Raw genomic sequence first — 20,150 nt, forward strand, 5'->3', positions numbered from 1 at the left:
CCTTTAAAAGTACTTGCGACAAGGATGTAAAGAACGAAGCAGAAACAAAATATATTTGTATACACAACAGTTCACAGCACTGAATAACTGGAGCCTTGGTTCACTTGATATTTAGTCAACACAAAAGCAATAATAAAGCCAAGGAAACAAGTGCACGAACGCAGAGCCTTGACAGAACATTTACAGAAAAACTTTCAATGCACGATGATGACAAGAAACCTAAAAGCCGAGGTCATGATTGCAGGAGAACAGCTAAGGTAAGCTTTATTAACTGAAACTTACAGTCTCATAAGGACATTTACACAGCATGTCATGGTTATAAATGTCACCACCTCACAACTGCCTTGTTGGTAATTAAAAATTGGTTCTGTTAGGCCTAAAGTGAAGTATCTTTGCATTGAACACTGTAAAAATGTTAAAAAGTCATGACAACAAATGCTTTACGTTACTTAAACATAATTTTATAATAATAATAATAATAATAATAGTTAAGTTATTATAAGTTATTAAACTGGATGTTTTAGCCAGTTTGTTTAATGTAAACTGAGATGACTAAAAAACTTAATTTATTAAAGTAAAAAATTGAAGGCAGCAATATTTATTTTTTTACAATGCAGTAGTGATTATTATGAAACTAATTTGTGTTGAAGACTGCGACTACATGATAGCAAACTGATCAAGGACCGCAGACACCATTTGCGGACGTACCCGAACTGTTTTGTGGCTCAGGAGCTCATTGATTGGCTGATTGCTCATAAAGAAGCGTCTGATCGAGACACTGCCGTCCGGCTCATGCAACACCTCATGGATCATGACATCATTCATCATGGTACAACATTATTTACACCAAATATTATTATCAATACACAAACGTTTCAAATTATGACACTCTATTTTATACATATCATACTGTGTATTGTCAAAACCTCTAAAGCATTTAATTGTTTCTTCAGCATGCGCATTTGGTGGACAAATAAAACTTTTAGTTGAAAAATGTAGTTAATATGCAAAATATCAGAATAAAAGAATACATTTACAATTATTCTGCTTCTCTGTATTTATCTCTTCATGTTTGAATGAACAGGTTCAAAAGTACATGTATATTGTTGTTGTTTTTATAACGTGTGATTTTTTTTTCCCTTTATAGTGTGTGATAAGTGGCCCGTGTTCAGAGACGCTAAATACTTGTACAGATTCAGAAAGGACGACGGCACATTTCCTTTCAACATAGAGGTTAAGATCTTCATGCGTGGACAAAGGCTTTATGAACAGTAAGACTTTTTTAATGGAAGAAAATAAAATGTTTCAAAAGTTAATATGATTTTAATTTCTGGAGCGCATTTTCTCATCTCATGACATTTCATTACATTCATTATGTTTATCAAAAACAGATCTGACTTGGAATCTTTATCCTTTAATGCTTTATTTTAACATTATTCTTTATTTAATAATAAAGGGTTAAAGGGCTAGTTTAACCAAAGATTCTTTCATTGCTTACTTATTGTACTTCTTCTTGAAGTACAATTTACAATGGATTTGCTCTTCAGTGTTTGAACTCTCAGCAATATTAAACCACACTGAACTGAACTAAACTAAACTGAACTTCAACACTGAAAACTGGACTGACACTGTTTCAATTTACTATATTCTTCAATGTGAAGCTGCTTTGACACAATCTACATTGTGAAAGCGCTATACAAATAAAGATAAATTGAACTCAATACAAAAGAAGATATTTTGATAAATGTTAGAAACTGGTAGCCGTTGACCCTTTTCACAAGATTTCGTTGACGTGTGTCTCAACGTTCATCAGCATCTTAAAATTTTGCATGTTTCAAATGTTTTGATTTAAAAATGCATGTACATTTAAAACAATTAAGTTATTGGGGGATATTTAAGCAATTTGGAATGCAAAACAAATTATTTGTCCTACTCTCCCCTTTACTGCTCACTAAGTTTACCTAACTATGATCCAACTATAATGTGAAAAGGGTCTATTGACCTCCATAGTGGTTGTTTTTCCTACTATGGAAGTCAATGGCATTCTTTAAAATACCCTCTTTTGTGTTTAATAATAAATTAACGGCTAAATGTTTGGAACCACTTGAGGACAAGTAATTGGTGAGTACATTTCAATATTTGGGTGAACTATTCCTTTAAATTGAAGATATTTCACTCAAAAAAGAATATTTGATGATTTGCTCACATTCAAGATGTGTGTGATTTTCTGCTATAAAAGATTTTTAGCCCAATTGTGGTCCTTGGTGATTTATAAAATGCAAATTAGCTGCCACGGTCACTTTGAGAGTGAAAAAAACATATAGGCAAAACAAGATTAATACCCATGGCTTCAGTCAATGCATTGAGGACTTATAAAGCAAAACAACCGGTTTGTCCATTTTCAAAAAAAAAAAAAAAGTGTCCTTTTAAGACATTAAGTGCCATGACCTCACAATGAACTGTATTTATAATCTACTGTGGGTTAAAGATAATCTATATAGGATATATATGAATATAAAACAGTTTTATATCAATTAGGATGCATTAAACTAATCAAAAGTCTGTGAATACATTACAAATTATTACATTAAAAATAAATGCTATTTTAATTTTCTATGTATAACAGAATAATTATAAAAATGATCATGGCTTATTATCAAAATTGTAATTGTCTATAAATATCAGAGGCACGTTTCATGAGCACCTAATTTTTTCCATTTTTGGTTTCTGAAAATGTAGCTAAAATGTAATATTATTATTAAAATACATATTTTAATTGTATTCCTGAGCAAATAAATATAGATTTGCCTGAAGCAAAATATATATTTTAAAACTCACTGAGTAAAAATGACATGTTATTACATTCATTATGTTTTTCAAAAATTGATCTGACTTGAAATCTTTATCTTTTTAAAAGCTTTATTTTAACATTATTTTAAATTGATAAATATTAGTTAAAGGGCTAGTTTAATCAAAAATAAAATTCTGTGATCATTGCATTTGAGCAATTTGTAATGCAAAAAATCCCACTATTCTATGAAATGTAAAAAGGGTCTACTGACTTCAATAGCAGTTGTTTTTCCTACTATAAAACTCAATGGCTACCAACATTTGGTGAGTAAATATCAATATTTGGGTGAACTATCCCTTTAGTCACCACAAAAAAAAGAAAGAAAATTTGTTGATTTGCTCACCTTTAGGCCAAGATGTAGTTGATTTTTGGCTGTAAAAGGTTTATAATTATGGTCAATAATGGTCAATAGTGATTCACAAAATACCAGGCTTTAAATGACTTCAAATGTTTGAATATAAGTGTTAGCAAATGTAAAAATTAACAGCTATTAAATTATCCTTGTCTAATAAACCTGACTCTGTTTATTACAACTGTTGCTGTTACTTTGAAAAATGCATTTGGTAATAAATATTTTCATTACTTTATTAGTAGTATTTATCAATTTGCTTCTTATAGGGTGATTTCCAGCAAAGACTCCATCTCACAGGTGAGACAAGAAGAGGGTGTGGCTTATGAACGCTCATTTCCTGGTTACATGTTAATTGATTGGCTGCTACAGAACAGTGAAATCGAGAGTCGACGGCAGGGACTCGATCTCTGCAAGGCCCTGCTAGAGCATGACATCATTCAGCACGGTAACAACTAGAACTCTCACTATTCACCATCAGGCAAGATAATCTAATGCAACATACCTCCATATAAAGTGATCACCTCTTCATGTTTGCCTTCGCCTCTTCATTTCAGTCTCTCAGAAGCACCATTTCTTCGACAGCGGGCTGCTGTATCAGTTCTGCATTAACTTTCGCAGACGGCGCCGTCTTTCTGAACTGTTGCATGAGACAGAGAATGAAGAGGTTGAATGTGCAACACATCAAACACAAGAAGACCAACCTGACAGTCCATTCACACTGCGCAAATCCCCACCATCTGAGGGCAACAGTGACTTCTTATGTGGTAGTACAATTGAGGAAAACTGTATAAATACATCTCTATGCTTTGAAAGGGTTTTTAGACAAATGGCCCAATTTTATTCCACACAACAGAATAAAAATATAAAATATGAAAAGTGTGTCATGTAAATATAAGTAATGTAAATTATAAAATAAATATCTAAAGATAAAGCAATACATTCACTGGCCACTTTATTAGGTACACCTGTCCAACTGCTTGTTAAAGCAAATTTCTAATCAGCCAATCACATGGCAGCAACAATGCATTTAGGCATGTATACATGGTCAAGACGATCTGCTGCAGTTCAAACCGAGCATCAGAATGGGGAAGAAAAGTGATTTGAGTGACTTTGAACATGGCATGATTGTTGGTGCCAGACAGGCTGGTCTGAGTATTTCAGAAACTGCTGATCTACTGGGATTTTCACGCACAACTATCTCTAGGGTTTACAGAGAAGGATGCAAAAAAGAGAAAATATCCAGTGAGTGGCAGTTCTCTAGGCACAAATGCCTTGTTGATGCCAGAGGTCAGAGGAGAATGGCCAGACTAGTTAGAATTGATAGAAAGGCAACAGTAACTCAAATAACCACTTATTACAATCGAGATGGAGAAGAGCATCTCTGAATGCACAACACATGCAACCTTCAGGCAGATGGGCTGCAGCAGCAGAACACCACACCAGGTGCCACTCCTGTCAGCTAAGAATAGGAAACTGAGGCTACTATTTGCACAGGCTGACCAAAATTGGACAATAGAAGATTGGAAAAAGGTTGCCTGGTCCTGATGAGTCTCGATTTCTGCTGCGACATTCAGATGGTAGACTCAGAATTTGGCATCAACAACATGAAAGCAAGGATCCATCCTGCCTTCTATCAAGGGTTCAGGCTGGTGGTGGTGGTGTAATGGTGTAGGGGATCTTTTCTTGGCACACTTTGGGCCCATTAGTACTAACTGAGCATTGTGTCAATGCCACAGAGCACCTGAGTATTGTTGCTGACCATGTGCATCCCTTTATGACTGCATTGTACCCATCTTCTGATGGCTACTTCCAGCAGATTAACCTGCCATGTCAAAAAGCGCGAATTATCAGACTGGTTTCTTGAACATGACAATAAGTTCACTGTACTCAGCTGGCCTCCACAGTCACCAGATCCCAATCCAGTAGAGCACCTTTTGGATGTGGTGGAATGGGAGATTCACATCATGGATGTGCAGCCGACATCTGCAGCAACTGTGTGATATGTCAATGTGGACCAAAATCTATGCTATGAAGGATTAAGGCAGTACTGAAGGCAAAAGGGGGTCCAACCCGGTGCAAGTACGGTTTACCTAACAAAGTGGTCGGTGAGTGTGTAAAATTATTAATAAATATTAAAATATACTATTGTTCATTTTTTTATGTTTCTTAAAAACATTTTAAAGTGAATTTATCCAGCAAAGATGCAATCAAATTTATCCAAATAATATGTTTATATATATTTTTATACAAGTTTTTTGTCAAAGAATTCTGAGGGAAAAATCATAGGTTCGCTGCAAATATATAGAAGTACAACAGATTTCAACATCAGTACTATTAAAATATGTTTTCTGAGCACCAAATCGGCATATTAGAATATTTCTGAAAATGTCATTTTGCCATGGCAGGAATAAAAAAAGACAATGGACACCATGAAATTAATGTAACACATTGCAGTCCCTTTACATTGCACAAAACTCCTCCATCTGAGGGCAACGGCGACTTCTTATGAGGTTGTAAAATGATAGAAAACCTTTTCAAATGTGTTTCCATGCTTTGTTAGAACTTGAGAGATGGTTTTAGGCAAGTGGCCCAATTTTTTTCCACACACTAATTGCAAGGTCAGCCCCTCTGGAGAAATACTGCAATATGATGTTAAGTGCCTCGCTCAAAGGCACAGCTGAGATATCACAGCGTAATGAGATCAGTAATTCTCTATTTCCATGCACATCCATACATGCAAGCCTTGTGTCAGCACCCCAGCTTCTTAACCTAGGGTTTCTCATCATTTTATTTTACACCAAAGGCCCCTTTTCATAAGCCTAAACTATTCATGGACCCCCTGACACATCATAAAATCTAATACTGGGCTTTGTAGGTCAACATAGCGATGTGTGAAAATTACTGAAATGCATCCAAATATATAAGAATACATTTAATTAAATAGCTTATTTTCAAGTATTCAAATATTTGGAGTTAATAAATAAATATATATATATATATATATATATATATATATATATATATATATATATATATATATATATATATATATATATATATATATATATATATATATATATATATATATATATACATACATATACATACACACACACACACATATACATATATATATATATAAAAAATATACAATTACACAGTTCACATACTTAAATTATGTCAAAACAAACTTTTATTTTAGATGTGATTACTCATGATTAGTTTTTGGGCAGCTATAGTAAGAAATCTATGGTATGGTATTAAAAAAAAAAGGTTAAATGTGAACACATTTTTTTCTTTAACCTAATATACATTTTCCCCAATACATTTTCTAAATACTTTTACATTTTTCCAATTTCCAATTCTTATTTTTAATTTTAGTTCAACCAAATAAGGATTCAAGTTTGTCTAGAAACGTACGGTGTGGAAGTGTGACCCACCAGCAACACAGCCCATGTGGAGGTTACCCTGCTTCTCTAAATGCTGCAGTACGATGCAATCCTACATCAGGTTAAAGGAATCTATACTCATTGTTTTATTTCTAAGTATTCAAATTTTGTTTTGTCTATTCATATTAATCAATAATCTGTCACTGAGCACTAAATGAATATATTTTATTATTACTGACAGTGCTGAAAAGACATGTAACCTGTGAGGAGCTGTTATCACCTGACACTCCTTATGTAAAAAGAGTTCTAACGGTAAGTCTTTTATACGTCATGCTCAACTGGCCACAAATTAAAACTAAGCAGTGTGTTTATGTGAGTTTTATCATTAAAGATCCTCGGTGATGCCCTCGGCTGGGGCTTTGTAGTACGCGGAAAATCACCTTGTTATGTTCAGGCTGTGGATCCTGGAGGTCCTGCTGCGACAGCAGGAGTTAAGGTGATCATAACACGTAAACAATTACTAGTGCAATAAAAATTTAGAATCCACCATTAGCTGCTCTCTAATTGTTATTATATAACTTTTTTTATTTCTTTTTTTTGCTTAGGTACGGCAGTTTGTGTGTCGAGTAAATGGACGTAGCGTGCTTTATCTGGACTATCGTACTCTCTCGAGGCTGGTGATGACTGGACCCCGTGTTGTTACTTTGGAAGTGATGGAATCACTGGATTAATTCAGTATAAGTGAAATTTAAATTATTTATATATTAGATTTACAATAAATTGTACAAGGTGGAGGACATTTATATGCATTATTTTTTTCTTGAATATGCCACATAAATTCAATGTACCAACAAAAAATAAAATAACATTTTTGAGACTTAAAATAAAGAAATCCTCAGTGCAGTCATCTTGATGAAGTTGCCTGCTTGGAATTTTTATTCTGCATATGTGGCTATATTCTAATGCAAATGAAAACACAACTGAGCTACATCACTTTACTTATGTACTGTAGCATTGTTTCAGTATTTTGTATTTTAAGTACACAAAAACGGCTATTCCAAGCCATAAAAACAGAAACAGGAATCCTGCAGAACGCCTATAAGGAACATGGAGGGCTCCTGCAGAAATCCGACAAGGAACAAGCAGCATTGCTGCAGGAATCCTATATGGAAAGAGTATAAATCCTACAGGGAACGTGTGGCAATGCAGCAGAAATCCTACAGGAGTTCTACAGGAAACATACTCTCATGCTGCAGGAATCATACAGGGAACAAGAAGGGCTCCTACAGGAAATCTGCAGGTAACATGATTCCTTAAAAAAAAAAGAAATACTTTGTTTGCATTTCCATTTTTTTGCTAACACACTACTTCCAAAAAAGCTACAGCTAAATCCCTAATCATGACAGACCATGCTGTGCCCAGTCTAACACATCATTTGCTATGTATTTTCAGGAGATGTCAACCTGTGCAACACACACTAAAATTCTTATTTAAAGAAAAAGGTGATAATATCCAAGGCTACATTTGTACAGAATCCTGTAAGGTGCCATATTTAAATCTTACTGCTGAGATCAGTAATGAAGAATCACAACTGACAATTTTATGCTATGCTCTTATGCACACCGCAACATCATCTGCTCTCAGTGTCTTAATAGACCTAATTAATTGACATTGCCCAGAACGAACCAATAGAGCACCAGATAGACTTTGCACATTCTTAAAGGAATTTAATTGTAGTTCAATTGAAATTGTGTACATGTGACCCACAAATCATCAATACTTTAGTGATAATTACAGTAAATTGTGATTCGTGTGGTTCTGAACTTAGGGATAGTATCTCTCTTATTAAATCTGCTGACATTTTCATGAAATAAAACTGGAAGAAAAGAAATCAGATTCAGCATTTGCAGCAGCATTAAAATGAGCCAAACGTGATCAACACAGATTTGATGGTGACATGTATAAATCAGTAGGTCCCCTTAATGATTCAAACGAATTTAGCCTTTCACTTACATGGAATGTTAATAGTGTCCCTATTTTAAAGTCCTCTCCTTTTCACATCTGGCCAATCCAAGAAGTAATTAATGAACTTCCCCCAAATATGAGAAGTATGTGCTTCTGGCTGGTTTGTAGTTTAGTGCTTCTAAGCCTTAAATGAATTCCTTTTTGCAGTATTTTGTTGATGTGTGCATTCAGTTAGAGCAGAACAGTGAAGCACAAAGGACAAAGAGACGCATGTGTTCAATCTTGTCTGTATGTGACTCAGATGCTTGCTGCTCTGTCCAAAACACTAAACATTTTAATGGTGAACATGAAAGCATCTGGTGTTATCAGAAGACATAAATAGTTCTGAAAGAAAATGGCTTCAGGTGTATGTGTGGCAACAAGAGATGCAAGACCACGCACCCACAGCCAGCATTTAATGAATTAATGAATTAATTAAAGGTGCCCTATAAATAAAATCTGGGTATACCAAGTATAGTTGAATAATAATAGATCAGTTTATGGAAATGGGCATACCATGAGCCTCAGACATCACGATTTCATCTTTTATTTACACAAGTGTCAAACCCAAGTGGACAAAAGGACAATCAGAAAACCAAAACAGACTGTTGCGTGACTCACTGGGCACACCCTTAGCATTTGCATGTACTTTAGCTTCTGTATAATCTGGGGATGACGAGCAGCTGCATCATCAGATCACTAGTCAAAACTTAGACTGAAATATTGCAAACAGAAACAGGATCATTAAAGGTTCAAGAAACCCTGGAGTACTTTTTTTGAGATGTTGACAGATTTGTGTATGTTGAGCATCAGTTAAGACACTGTTAGCACCTGTCAGCTTTAATTGTGGGGAAAACTGGATAATTTTGAGCTTTTGAGCTAATTTCTTGTTCCGGGTTTTAAATAATTTTTGGGGCAGGATCAAAATCGGTGATGTAGTGCAAAACTGCTAGTGAAGTGACGATGCACCGGTTTCTCATTATTATTCATAGCGGAGTTTTCTTATCCTAGAAGACCCCGTTTCTTAATTATTCATGAGAGCATGTGCTTTCCGAAGGCTAAGCAGACCTGCCAAGCTGGGAGACCCAATGACTGTGTGAGACAGAGGTCGTATGTGTTTGTTTCCATGATCCACTGGTTTGTTCAAGCGGCAACCTCCCGCTCTCCCTCGTGAAGGAAATACGTATGTAACTGAAGCTACAATTCATCCGAATTCTGCTAGTCCTGGCTCCATAAGAGCAAATTTCTATTCACCCCTATTAAAATGGCCAATTTAAAATAGAAAAAAAGGTGTTTGCAGCCTGGTACAAAGAAGAATTTTGGTTCATATAGCTAATATTACCCTTCATGACAATTGTAAGGGGGTGAATTTTTTATAACTCGTCTGTTTCATTTATATTAAGTCTGCATAATTAAGGGCGTGGCCACTTGAGTGACAACTAGGTCTCGCTGGTCGCCGTCACTTTACCTCAGCTGATTCCGGCTGATTCGCCACTGAACTCAGCCTATACATCGCATTTGTTTTATTTTATGTGGCTTTTACAGTCAGTTGCTTTATGGAATTATTTCTTACAATTATCAGATGCTATGGCATGCTGTGTGCACTTTATTGGGCTCACAAACCATTTACATGGCCTCCATTTCTCAGGTGAGTGAAATTATATATTTATACTAACTCTATAAATGTATTTGTTTTATTTAAGATCATTTATCATTTATATTTTTCTTTAGAACTTGAATGCACTCCAGAATCTGACAGATTGATTAGCTGTAGGCTCTAGAACAGTCAGGCAGTGTTATGCCTGGATTTCACAAATAGCCTTGCATTTACTAACACAGACTATATTTAAAGTACTTGGAAGTAATTTGCATTTTCCTCCTGTAGAAAAACGTCATAAGAGCAATGCTTAGTGGCTCAGTGTATTACAAGTGTTTTTTTAAGCACTCATATATAATTGTATACTAAATCTTATATATAGATAAAGTATACAACCAAGCACATGTGGTCAGAACACAAACGAGTTGCAGGTAATAAAGTATTAAGCAAAATGCTAGGAGGCGTCTGTAGCTACGCTCATGTAGCTACCTCTTTGCCCTTGTTTGGTGTTTCCAGGGCGGTGCGATGAGGCGCGAACAAAATGGCGACAGTTGGTCACGCCTACTGGTAGCTTCTATGGATACTTTGTCCATATCTTTTACTTCTATAATTTGTTGCATGTTTTTCCCAGCGATGCTGTCTGGGCCGATACATCAAAGCTGTTGATTTGCAGCAAGCATTTTTGTCAGGAGAGCTGTGCGAGAATTGATGAACTTTATCAGTGGAGTTCATTACCATCAGTTTACCATTGAGAGACATCGCCTTTATCTGTGCTGCTGTGTTCGCACATGTATAAAATCCTCCAGATTACCGGCAGGGTTAAGGGTTGGAATAGACAGCACAAGAGACTGCATTGTGGGACTTTTATTTTGAAAACGGGAGACGCAGAGTGTTTACTATGCAGGATTTACGGATTATACTTTTATTCAGCTCCACCCTGAAGAGGCATAATGGATGTTTAATTTTTAATTGTATGACATTTTATGCATGTTTCAACAAACGCATATCAGGGAACAGTTTAAAACACAATTCAAAATGGACGTGCATGTTAATGGAGTCAAAGGGCCACACCCTTTATTGCTCTTAATGTTTTTCAATATTTTTGAATTTGCTTATGACTACTTGTATGGCATTGTACTGTCAGTCAGCAATTAACAAGTTTATGGTTTGTTTCAAAATATCATACAGAGATCCAAATACCAAATATCATGGTATTTGGGAAGAGCGATATTCACCATTGACAAATGACTACTTGCAATCAAGTCACCAGTTAATATTTCAAGACTTACACACTCTGTAAGGTTGCGTAAATATTCCAGGGATCATGCAGGGATCTTGTTTTAAAGTCTTCCATGTGCCTCTTCATGCTTCTCCTTGTCTAAGCAACCAAAGATTCTTGTGGCTCTCCAGACAAAAATCCTTTCTACACAGTTGTAAAATCCTTTGTAAAACGGGGTTTTATTTTGCCGAGTCCATGAAAAGGCCACTGTGGCCTGTATTGTCTAGTGGAGTAGCATTCATATGTGCATCTGTCCCCCTCACTTTTACAGACAGACCATTTAGAAACAGGTGATTAATAATTATATGAACGTATGATCTCATACAGCTGTCCCCCCACTTTTAAAATGTCCGCTACACCCCTGCTCCCCAAATAAACCCAGGAGATAAAATTAGCTGACAAAAGCCCAAAATGATCCAGTTTTCCACACAATTAAAGCTAAAAGGTACTAACCTTGTATTGCAATAATTATATTTTGGATTTTTTTTTTGTATGCATGTTGGAATTTGGAAATTGTATTTCAGCAAGTTGAATTCTGAGGTCCATGACATCCTTCAGACATAGACATGAACATTGCAGCAACACTATGAAATTTAGATCCTGTATCTTATTTCTGTAGGATGTTACATAAACAAGACATTCGTGGACAAACCTACAGCAATGTACATAAAAGTTCTGCAGAAATGTTACTTTCCTGTAGGACATCATACAGTCATATAGGAAATAACCTTCCAGGACTCCAGTAGGAGTGCACCCTGTCCTGTAGGATTTTATACAGTCCTACAGGATTCCTGCAGGATCTCTGCACATAGAGCCAAAATCTAAGTATTCCTGCAGAATTGTTGTTGTTGTTTTTTTTAAATAAAAGTTCAGTTCTGAATATGTGTGAATGAGAGCACTGTGTTGTACTCAGAAACATAGTAAATAAGTAGTTTATGCGGAAATAAATTTTATACAAGAGCAATTCCATGCAAATGTCAACCTTGCCATAAAAAATTAAGTTTTCACCAAAATAGCGAAACCCATTTTAAGTTTTTTTGTGTAGGCTTGTATTTTACAGTAATTTCATTTGTACAATTATATTTCATTTACAAAATCACACAAGTGGCAATTTCACATCTGTCACATTCATAACAAAGCGTTTTCGTCATAAATGCAAAACTCTGCGGTTAGTTGTTTAAGAAAATATAAACTGATATTTCAATATAATGTTAACATACTTTCTATGTGAATGTATCTTCATAGCTTTTACAGCATTAGTCACATCCATAATGCTGGAATTGCTCACAACTATTTATTAATAAGAATAAAAGATGCACAATCATTAACATTTGTTAATATTGATCATGGAAATCACCAAATTCAAAGTTGATGACATTCAACCAGTTATAGCCTACTTGACTGGCAGCTCAAAACAACAATATACAACAGAAATTTGGGAGAAACTCAGTGATATCACAATAATGTTGTGCATTTTATTGTAAGTTACAGTTTAACAGAACACACCCCCTTTGACCAGTTTTATTACAGTAAATGCTTATATAGACATCCCAACCTGGTCCAAATAATATCTGGCAGGGAGGATGCAAAAATGCAGACTGGGTTTATTCTATGTATAACTACCCCCAGTTTCCTGTTAATTCCAAAGCTTAAACTTTGGTTTATGTAGCAAAACAGGCTTAACTACCATTACTACAACAAAAAACACTGTTTTTGCTTGTTTGTTTGTGAAAAACATGTTACAATTTTAAGGCTGAAGCAAAAAAGCAAACTATTACAAGAACCCATTGTGATATTCTCTTGTACATACTAAAACCTACTTGTGTGATGTTGTCGATGAAAGGCCTCAGACATCAGCGTGGCCCCTTTTGAACTTCACAAAAATATGTCATTTCCGTTTGCGAGCGTCCGCCATTTTGAACAGGCTGGGCTGGTATCTGGAACAGCCTCGACGAGGGAAAAAGTCCCTTCTCTGCCCCGTATCTCATCCGAATTCACACAACTTCCAATCTAAACCGCGCAAATCGTGAACAGGTTCATGGGCTCGACAGAAACCGCCCGGTGGTTTGTGTAAATCAAACTGAAGGCACATGGTGCGGATTCTCAGGATGAGTTGCCGAAATCCACCGGCAGCAGCAGCGGCGCGAAAGACTGCAGCATCTGCCCGGGCCGAATAAACCGCAAACTTGTCTCTGTCATCTCGTCTTTATCTTTAATTTGAGCCGAAAACCAAGCCCTTAAAGGGAATTCCATGCGAGACCGCGAAGAAAAGCAGGTAATATGTTATTATAAAAGAATGTTTTCTGTCTCTGGCATCAGTGCTTTTGTGTGGAGTTCAGTGTGCACATGAAACATCCCGCGGCTAAGCTAACATGCTAACTGCATATATGTGAATAGATCGGCAATCGCTAAACTAAGTTTGCTTTTGAAGAAAATCTTAAATTACTGACATTGTTAAGTTGGTAAATTTCGGCGACTGCAAGGCTAGAGTAACGTTAAAATAAACGGGGTTTAATTTGCTGAGTCCATGAAAAGGCCGCTGTGGCCTGTATTGTCTTGTGGAGAAGCATTCATATGTGCAGCTGCATGCGTGCGTACATTGTGCACCAGGAGTCAGTTTAAAATCGGAATGGTTTGTTTACATTCTGCAAAAAACATCATGTTTAATGCACAAATACAAAGCTGTTAGGTCTTCAAACTATTTAACAGCGTTACTTTTAAAATTATAATTTTACACTGCTCAATGTAAAGTTTTAAGGGCAATTGTGAAATGCAGAAGAGCCTTTTTAAATGGTGTGTATAAATAAATGCTTGCAGAATTGTATATTTTCTGCTAGAATGTGATGGTCTCAGCAAACAGGGTTTATTTTTTGTGGCACTTAATGCATATTTACATGCGTGCTTTGTCAGTTTTTTTTTATTAGTATGAGGCCTTGACACAAATGATATACGTTAATATGAAACGTTTAAAGGTGTTTATATGAATGTTTAACATGCATAGAGTGGTATAGAAGCAAATCTTATTTATTATTTAAAACAAGCTAATTGTGTGTGCATTAAAAGTGAAGCACAACTGTTTTAAGATTGATTAAAAATATATTAATTGTCATCTACTTGTCATTACAAACACATACTTTTATCATATATTTTTTATATTTTTTGATAATCAGTTCACAAATAAATTTGAAGCTACTAAAACGCGCATTTCTAAAGCACATCAAAATTACAGAAACAGCCGTGTTTTAAGTGGATAAAAATCCTTTTCTTAAAGACTTAAAAAGTTAAGCATGGCTTCCTCCAAATATGTTTTTGCAATTACATTTTTACAGAAAAAACTTTTACTGCGTTCATACCATTAAGTGCAACTGGTCTGCACAATAACAATTGAAATTGCGGAGTGCACCTTTTTAACAACTGAGAGCTCAACTAAAATCCCTTTTTCTTAATGTTTTTTATAGAAGAGATGTTTCAGCTTCCAGTGAATAACCTCACCCGGTTGAGGAAGGCCAGGAAGAAAGTCAAGAGATTGCTAAGTGACATTGGCCTTGACTACTGCAAAGAGCATGTTGAGGTGATTGCTTTTGAATGGAGTGTTTTATTTGTTATTGTTTTCCTCATTGAACATATTGAACATCAAATTAAAAACAAAACAAAACTGAGACATCTGTTCTGCTAATGCATTCAGCATATCAGACTAATTGATCACTTGAGCTTTATTGATGCTATTTTCTGTCCATTTCCTCTGTAGGACTACAAAGAGGTGGACCCCGATGATTCTGATGACTCAAATCAGTCTTACCTTGACCTTTGTACATGGGATCCAACCTGGACAAAGTCTCAGGTATGTCAGCCACATCTGCCGCAACAGAAAAGAAAAGCAAGAATAACATACACTGCATTAACCTTTTGCTTTGTTTCTCAAATGTTGCAGGACTACAGAACAAAGCAGTTTTGCTGCTCAGATTGCCCATTTGCCTCCAAATATTTCTCAGCCTACAAAAACCACTTCCGCAATGTTCACAGGGAAGACTTTGAAAGCAGAATACTTCTTAACTGCTCCTATTGCACATACAGTGGGAACAAGAGGACTCTGGAAACCCACGTCAGGCTCTTCCATATGCCTCACAATGTGATGCGTCAGGGTGTCGTTGGCCCTCATGGAGCTCCAGTAGGAGTTAAGGATGGCATGCGGGTGGACAAACCCTTGCTGGGTGATCGAAAGGAGCTCCCGGTGTACTACTGCAAGAAGTGCACCTATCGAGATCGACTGTACAACGTGGTGCGCCGGCACATCTACAGGGAACACTTCCAGCATGTGGCAACACCTTACCTGGGAAAAAACTCAGAGAAGCAAGAAAACAGTGTAGCGGCCCAAGCCAACAGTCATGGGATTCACTGCAAGAGCTGCCACTTTACACCTCGTTCTTATGAAGCTCTGGTGCAGCACGTCATTGAGTTCCATGAGCGCATTGGCCATCAAGTCACTGCTATGATAGGGCACACAAATGTCATAGTCCCGAGGCTCCAGACGAATCCAATGCAAAGAGGTGTTGCTATCACTCCTGGTGTGCGTCCACAAACACCTCAAATGAATCGCTTCAGTATGCCCAAAGTGGTGGGGTTACCTGTTGGAAACCATTTTAAGCAAAGCCTTGCTGGCAACTCTGTGCCTGGTCAACCAGTGCGCGTTACACTACCTGATAAAGCTTTTGTGTCTGGTGCAGTGTCTCAGTCTCACTCGGGAAAACACCTGGGCGGCTTTGGAGTCCATGGTGCTGCACATCTTAATGCTCAGTCAGCTTCTTTCTCCCCCTCACTGAAGAGCCTACCTCTCTCTTCATCCGTGCATGCTGCTACTGCCACATTGACATCACTGCAGGCCAAGAAAGCTTCAGCCAATGCTTTGAACACCTCACAAACACAAAAGTGGAAGATCTGTACCATCTGCAATGAACTTTTCCCCGAAAGTGCATATAGTGCTCACTTTGAAAAGGAACATCAGGCAGAGAAGGTGAGGGCGATGGCTAAATACATCATGAAGATCCACAATTTCACAAGCAAGTGTCTGTACTGTAACCGTTACCTTCCAAGTGACTCTTTGTTGAACCATATGCTAGTGCATGGGCTATCATGCCCACATTGTCATTCCACATTTCATGAGGTTGAGAAAATTGTAGCACACAAGCGCCTGGCGCACCCCAATGAGCAAGGGGATCAGCCAACTGGTTCTCTCACATTCGATCTCACGCTTCAGCAAGGAAATCTCAAAAATGTCCAGCTTTTAGTAACCACCTACAATATGAAGGAGACACCTGAAGCTGCCGCTGCCTCTGCCGCCGCAGCTGCCGATCAACTGTCACAAAACAGCGGCATGCCCAAGCCTGCGAAGGTGTCTGTAAGACAGCCGGATACCCAAAGCGATTCATTGGTGCGAAACATGTCCCAGTCACCGGTGTCACAAAAGAAAGAGGTTGGAAAAACACTCTGCCCACTGTGCTTCACTATTCTAAAAGGGCCCATCTCAGATGCCCTTGCCCAGCATTTACGTGATAGTCACCAGGTTCTCCAAACTTTACACCCTGTAGAGAAAAAGTTAACCTACAAGTGCATTCATTGCCTGGGGGTGTACACAAGCAACATGACAGCTTCCACCATTACTCTCCATTTGGTGCACTGCCGGGGTGTTTGCCAGACTCCGAAAGGCTCCAAGCCCATCACAACTGGGCTACGGTCCCCTGGAGCTGGGTCTCTGAAGCGTGAGTTAGTTACCCCCGATCCATCTGACCCCAAGAGAAGAAAGATGGTAGACCAGTCTAGGTTTTACCCTACAGGCTTTGCTGAAAAGCTAGAAGAGCCAATCGTATTGGCCTTGGATCCAAAAGGTTATGGTGATAAATCCTACGAAGTGCGTAAAGCTTTCCTCACCGCATATTTCAATCGACATCCTTACCCCTCCCAACGGGAGGTTGAGAAACTTGCTGCAAGCCTCTGGTTGTGGAAGTCTGATGTTGCAAGCCATTTTGGCAACCATCGCCGCTTATGTGACCGGGACTTTACCTCCCGCAAACCAGTGGTGTTACTGGGCTTTAACATGCGGTTGTTGAGCCAAATCAAGCATGACATGACCTTTGATGACAGCTGTCTGTTCGAAGTCTTTGATGATGAAAAAAGTGGATACTCAAGGACCTCAACGTTTAGGCTGAAGTCTCCCATTGGTTTCCCAGCAGACTTCATAGGGACAAAGCAGCCATTAAACACTGGACAAAGTAGTCAAAGCAACTGTGCCTTCATGACATGCCCTGGATCCTCCTCAGAACCCATTGCCATCGACTCTGACAGTGATTCAGAGCCGGAAGTGATACCTAATGAAAATGTCAATCAACACACTCCAGCGTCAAGGCCTTCGACAGTTCAGTCCCAGACAAAAGGGGCATTGCTACGAGAGAGCTTCCATTGTGAAAGGGATGTCAGGGCAAGCAGAAGTTCTCCCGGAGTTGGGCCAAAAGTTGTAGATGGCTCTGTTTCTAGTTCCAGTCCTGACGAAGCAACTTGGTCAGGCAATATGTCATCTGAAGAGAGCCACTACATACCTGCGGGACGATTCGAAGTGAAGGGGAAGAAGGTGGGGTTGCTTGGTAGATGATGGCTTGTGGCGATTCTCACCTTTCTCTCTAACTCTCCATGCTCAGATTAGTAGGTCAGACCTTTTACCTCACCTTTGGCTGACATTTGAACATTATTACATGAACTGAGTAAAAAAGCCAGAGGAGTTACACCTTTACTGAAAGTACTGTTTACTCTTAAACACTTCTGCTGTCAATGAGCAGAAAAACTAATATACTGTATCCTTTTTTTTTCCAATTGATCCATAGTCCATGGTGTTTTTTCTTTCTTCTTTTTTGTAAACTGTTCTCTGTATTTAATCATTCACTTGTTGGAATTGTAACAGAATTGATAGGTCTATTGTTTTTTTTTCTTGATTCAAATAAAAAGACTGTGTAATTTACCATCAAGTTCTTGAATGTTTTTTTTTTAACCAGAAATGCTTAGTTCAGTTACATAATTAACGTTAATTACGTTTCTGATCCTTTCAGTACATGTCCTTGTCACTTAGTTTAGTTAGTTTACTTTATGAAAATATAATTGGCAGTTCAGACCACTATTTAATGCGTTGTGATGGAAGTGGTGGAATATTATTTGAGCTTGAGTATTTGATTGTGCTTAGTTTTTATTTTTGGAAACATTATATAAAGCTAAGTCTTATGTTGTTATTAGTATCCCAGCAAATAAACAGTCTTTGTTATTTTGGGGTCTTTTAGTAGGACGTTATTACAGTTGTAAAGTGACCAATCTGGACTATCTGTATTGACACTACAGTGCCTTTAGAGGTCACTGTCATTCATAAATACAAATCTGAATTTACATTACATGAACATGGCAGCTCCATTTTTCCAAATAAACTAAAACACTTCCTGTTCATCTACATGTTAATGGTCATGTTAGCTTTTAGACTGTTTATAGTCTTAGCACTAAAATGTTATTACAATCCTAGCATGCTTTAAGAAGTATTACACCAAATTTAAGAAGTATTACACCAAATTTGTAATACAATTTCATAGCATTTATTGAAGTATTCCTTAAAATGTGTCCATATGTTGCAGTTTGGGCTCCTAAAATGTGGAAAATGCAATAATTCAGTGTAATTCTGTCGAAAGGTTTTTGATAACCAGTATTATTAAGGGAGAAGAGACTGAGAAGGACTAACGGATGTCATTTTGAATTTGCTCTGCTGGTCTTGTGGTTGCTAATCTCTTACAGTCATTTGTCACCATTTCCCCAATATATGACTGGCCGTCCCAGCAGATAAACTCAGGGAGGGCAAAAATTAAAAATAGACACCCACCTGCCACTCAAAGCATGCTGGTTCAACGTTTTAAACAACATTTATGGACACACCATTTTATCAAAAACAATGTTTTTGGATATTTTAGGTGTTTGCAGGATTTAAACATGAGTGGTGTGACACAAAAAGTTTGAGATGAGAGATATTTCTGATTAACATATCAAGTATTTTTCTGATTCAATGTCAAATTCATGCATACCAGTGCATTTCATTTTAAGTTTCACATTTTTGAGTCATCCAGAGGTCAGGATTAGGTCATGTCCACAGATGTTCACAGTAACCCGTGAGAAGTGATCTGTTTTTCACCATTGCACGTGACTAATGATCAATCATGCAATGATTTCACCTCAGTTTATGTGATCATGCAAATTATGTATTTCTGGACTCTCTCTATAAAGTATGGTGTATTTTAAGACCTTGCTGAGTAACACAAATTGCAGGTGCTTGTTTTACATTAACATTTTTGCCATGAGGAAAATGTAGTTTTTATGTTAAAACCAACCAACTAATTATATTAAAAAAAAATTGTGAGCTATTAAGCATTTCCAGATTATAAGCTGATCCTGATGAAGATGGACATTTTATTGTGATTTCAGCTAGGCCTACTGCAGACGAGAGTTTGTGTGTTGTTGACGGGATTACATTTAACTAATAATAAACAATACCATCCCCTTAAATTAAAGAAGAAGTAGTTTTCCAGTGCTGTAAGACAAGAGCCGAGTTAATTACCTTTTGTCATGTGTTGGTCATGAAAGCTGTAAGCATGTCTACATGG

The 20,150-nt window shown here is 37.2% G+C and overlaps 2 protein-coding genes across 2 annotated transcripts; both read left to right on the forward strand.

Moving 5' to 3' along the window:
• The first annotated feature begins 204 nt into the window (after positions 1–204).
• Positions 205–7,323, forward strand: si:dkeyp-97e7.9 (DEP domain-containing mTOR-interacting protein). The gene is made up of 9 exons (XM_056468647.1): positions 205–257; positions 651–829; positions 1,148–1,271; positions 3,470–3,648; positions 3,758–3,967; positions 6,585–6,713; positions 6,834–6,904; positions 6,984–7,088; positions 7,198–7,323. Exons 1-9 carry the CDS (start codon positions 205–207, stop codon positions 7,321–7,323), a joined length of 1,176 nt encoding a protein of 391 aa, XP_056324622.1.
• A 6,063-nt stretch (positions 7,324–13,386) lies between these two features.
• On the forward strand, positions 13,387–18,478 carry adnpa (activity-dependent neuroprotector homeobox a). Its single transcript, XM_056468143.1, has 4 exons — positions 13,387–13,747; positions 14,931–15,043; positions 15,221–15,313; positions 15,404–18,478. Exons 2-4 carry the CDS (start codon positions 14,936–14,938, stop codon positions 18,113–18,115), a joined length of 2,913 nt encoding a protein of 970 aa, XP_056324118.1. The 5' UTR covers positions 13,387–13,747; positions 14,931–14,935; the 3' UTR covers positions 18,116–18,478.
• Positions 18,479–20,150: the final 1,672 nt, after the last annotated feature.

Source organism: Danio aesculapii, chromosome 11, assembly GCF_903798145.1.
Source record: "Danio aesculapii chromosome 11, fDanAes4.1, whole genome shotgun sequence".
Taxonomy (NCBI): domain Eukaryota; kingdom Metazoa; phylum Chordata; class Actinopteri; order Cypriniformes; family Danionidae; genus Danio; species Danio aesculapii.

Coding starts and splice junctions, on each gene's coding strand:
- si:dkeyp-97e7.9 (XM_056468647.1), top strand. CDS start 205: ATGATGACAAGAAACCTAAAAGCCGAGGTCATGATTGCAGGAGAACAG. Junction 830..1,147: donor TCATGACATCATTCATCATG/GTACAACATTAT, acceptor TTCCCTTTATAG/TGTGTGATAAGTGGCCCGTG. Junction 7,089..7,197: donor CTGCGACAGCAGGAGTTAAG/GTGATCATAACA, acceptor TTTTTTGCTTAG/GTACGGCAGTTTGTGTGTCG.
- adnpa (XM_056468143.1), top strand. CDS start 14,936: ATGTTTCAGCTTCCAGTGAATAACCTCACCCGGTTGAGGAAGGCCAGG. Junction 15,044..15,220: donor ACTGCAAAGAGCATGTTGAG/GTGATTGCTTTT, acceptor TTTCCTCTGTAG/GACTACAAAGAGGTGGACCC. Junction 15,314..15,403: donor CAACCTGGACAAAGTCTCAG/GTATGTCAGCCA, acceptor CAAATGTTGCAG/GACTACAGAACAAAGCAGTT.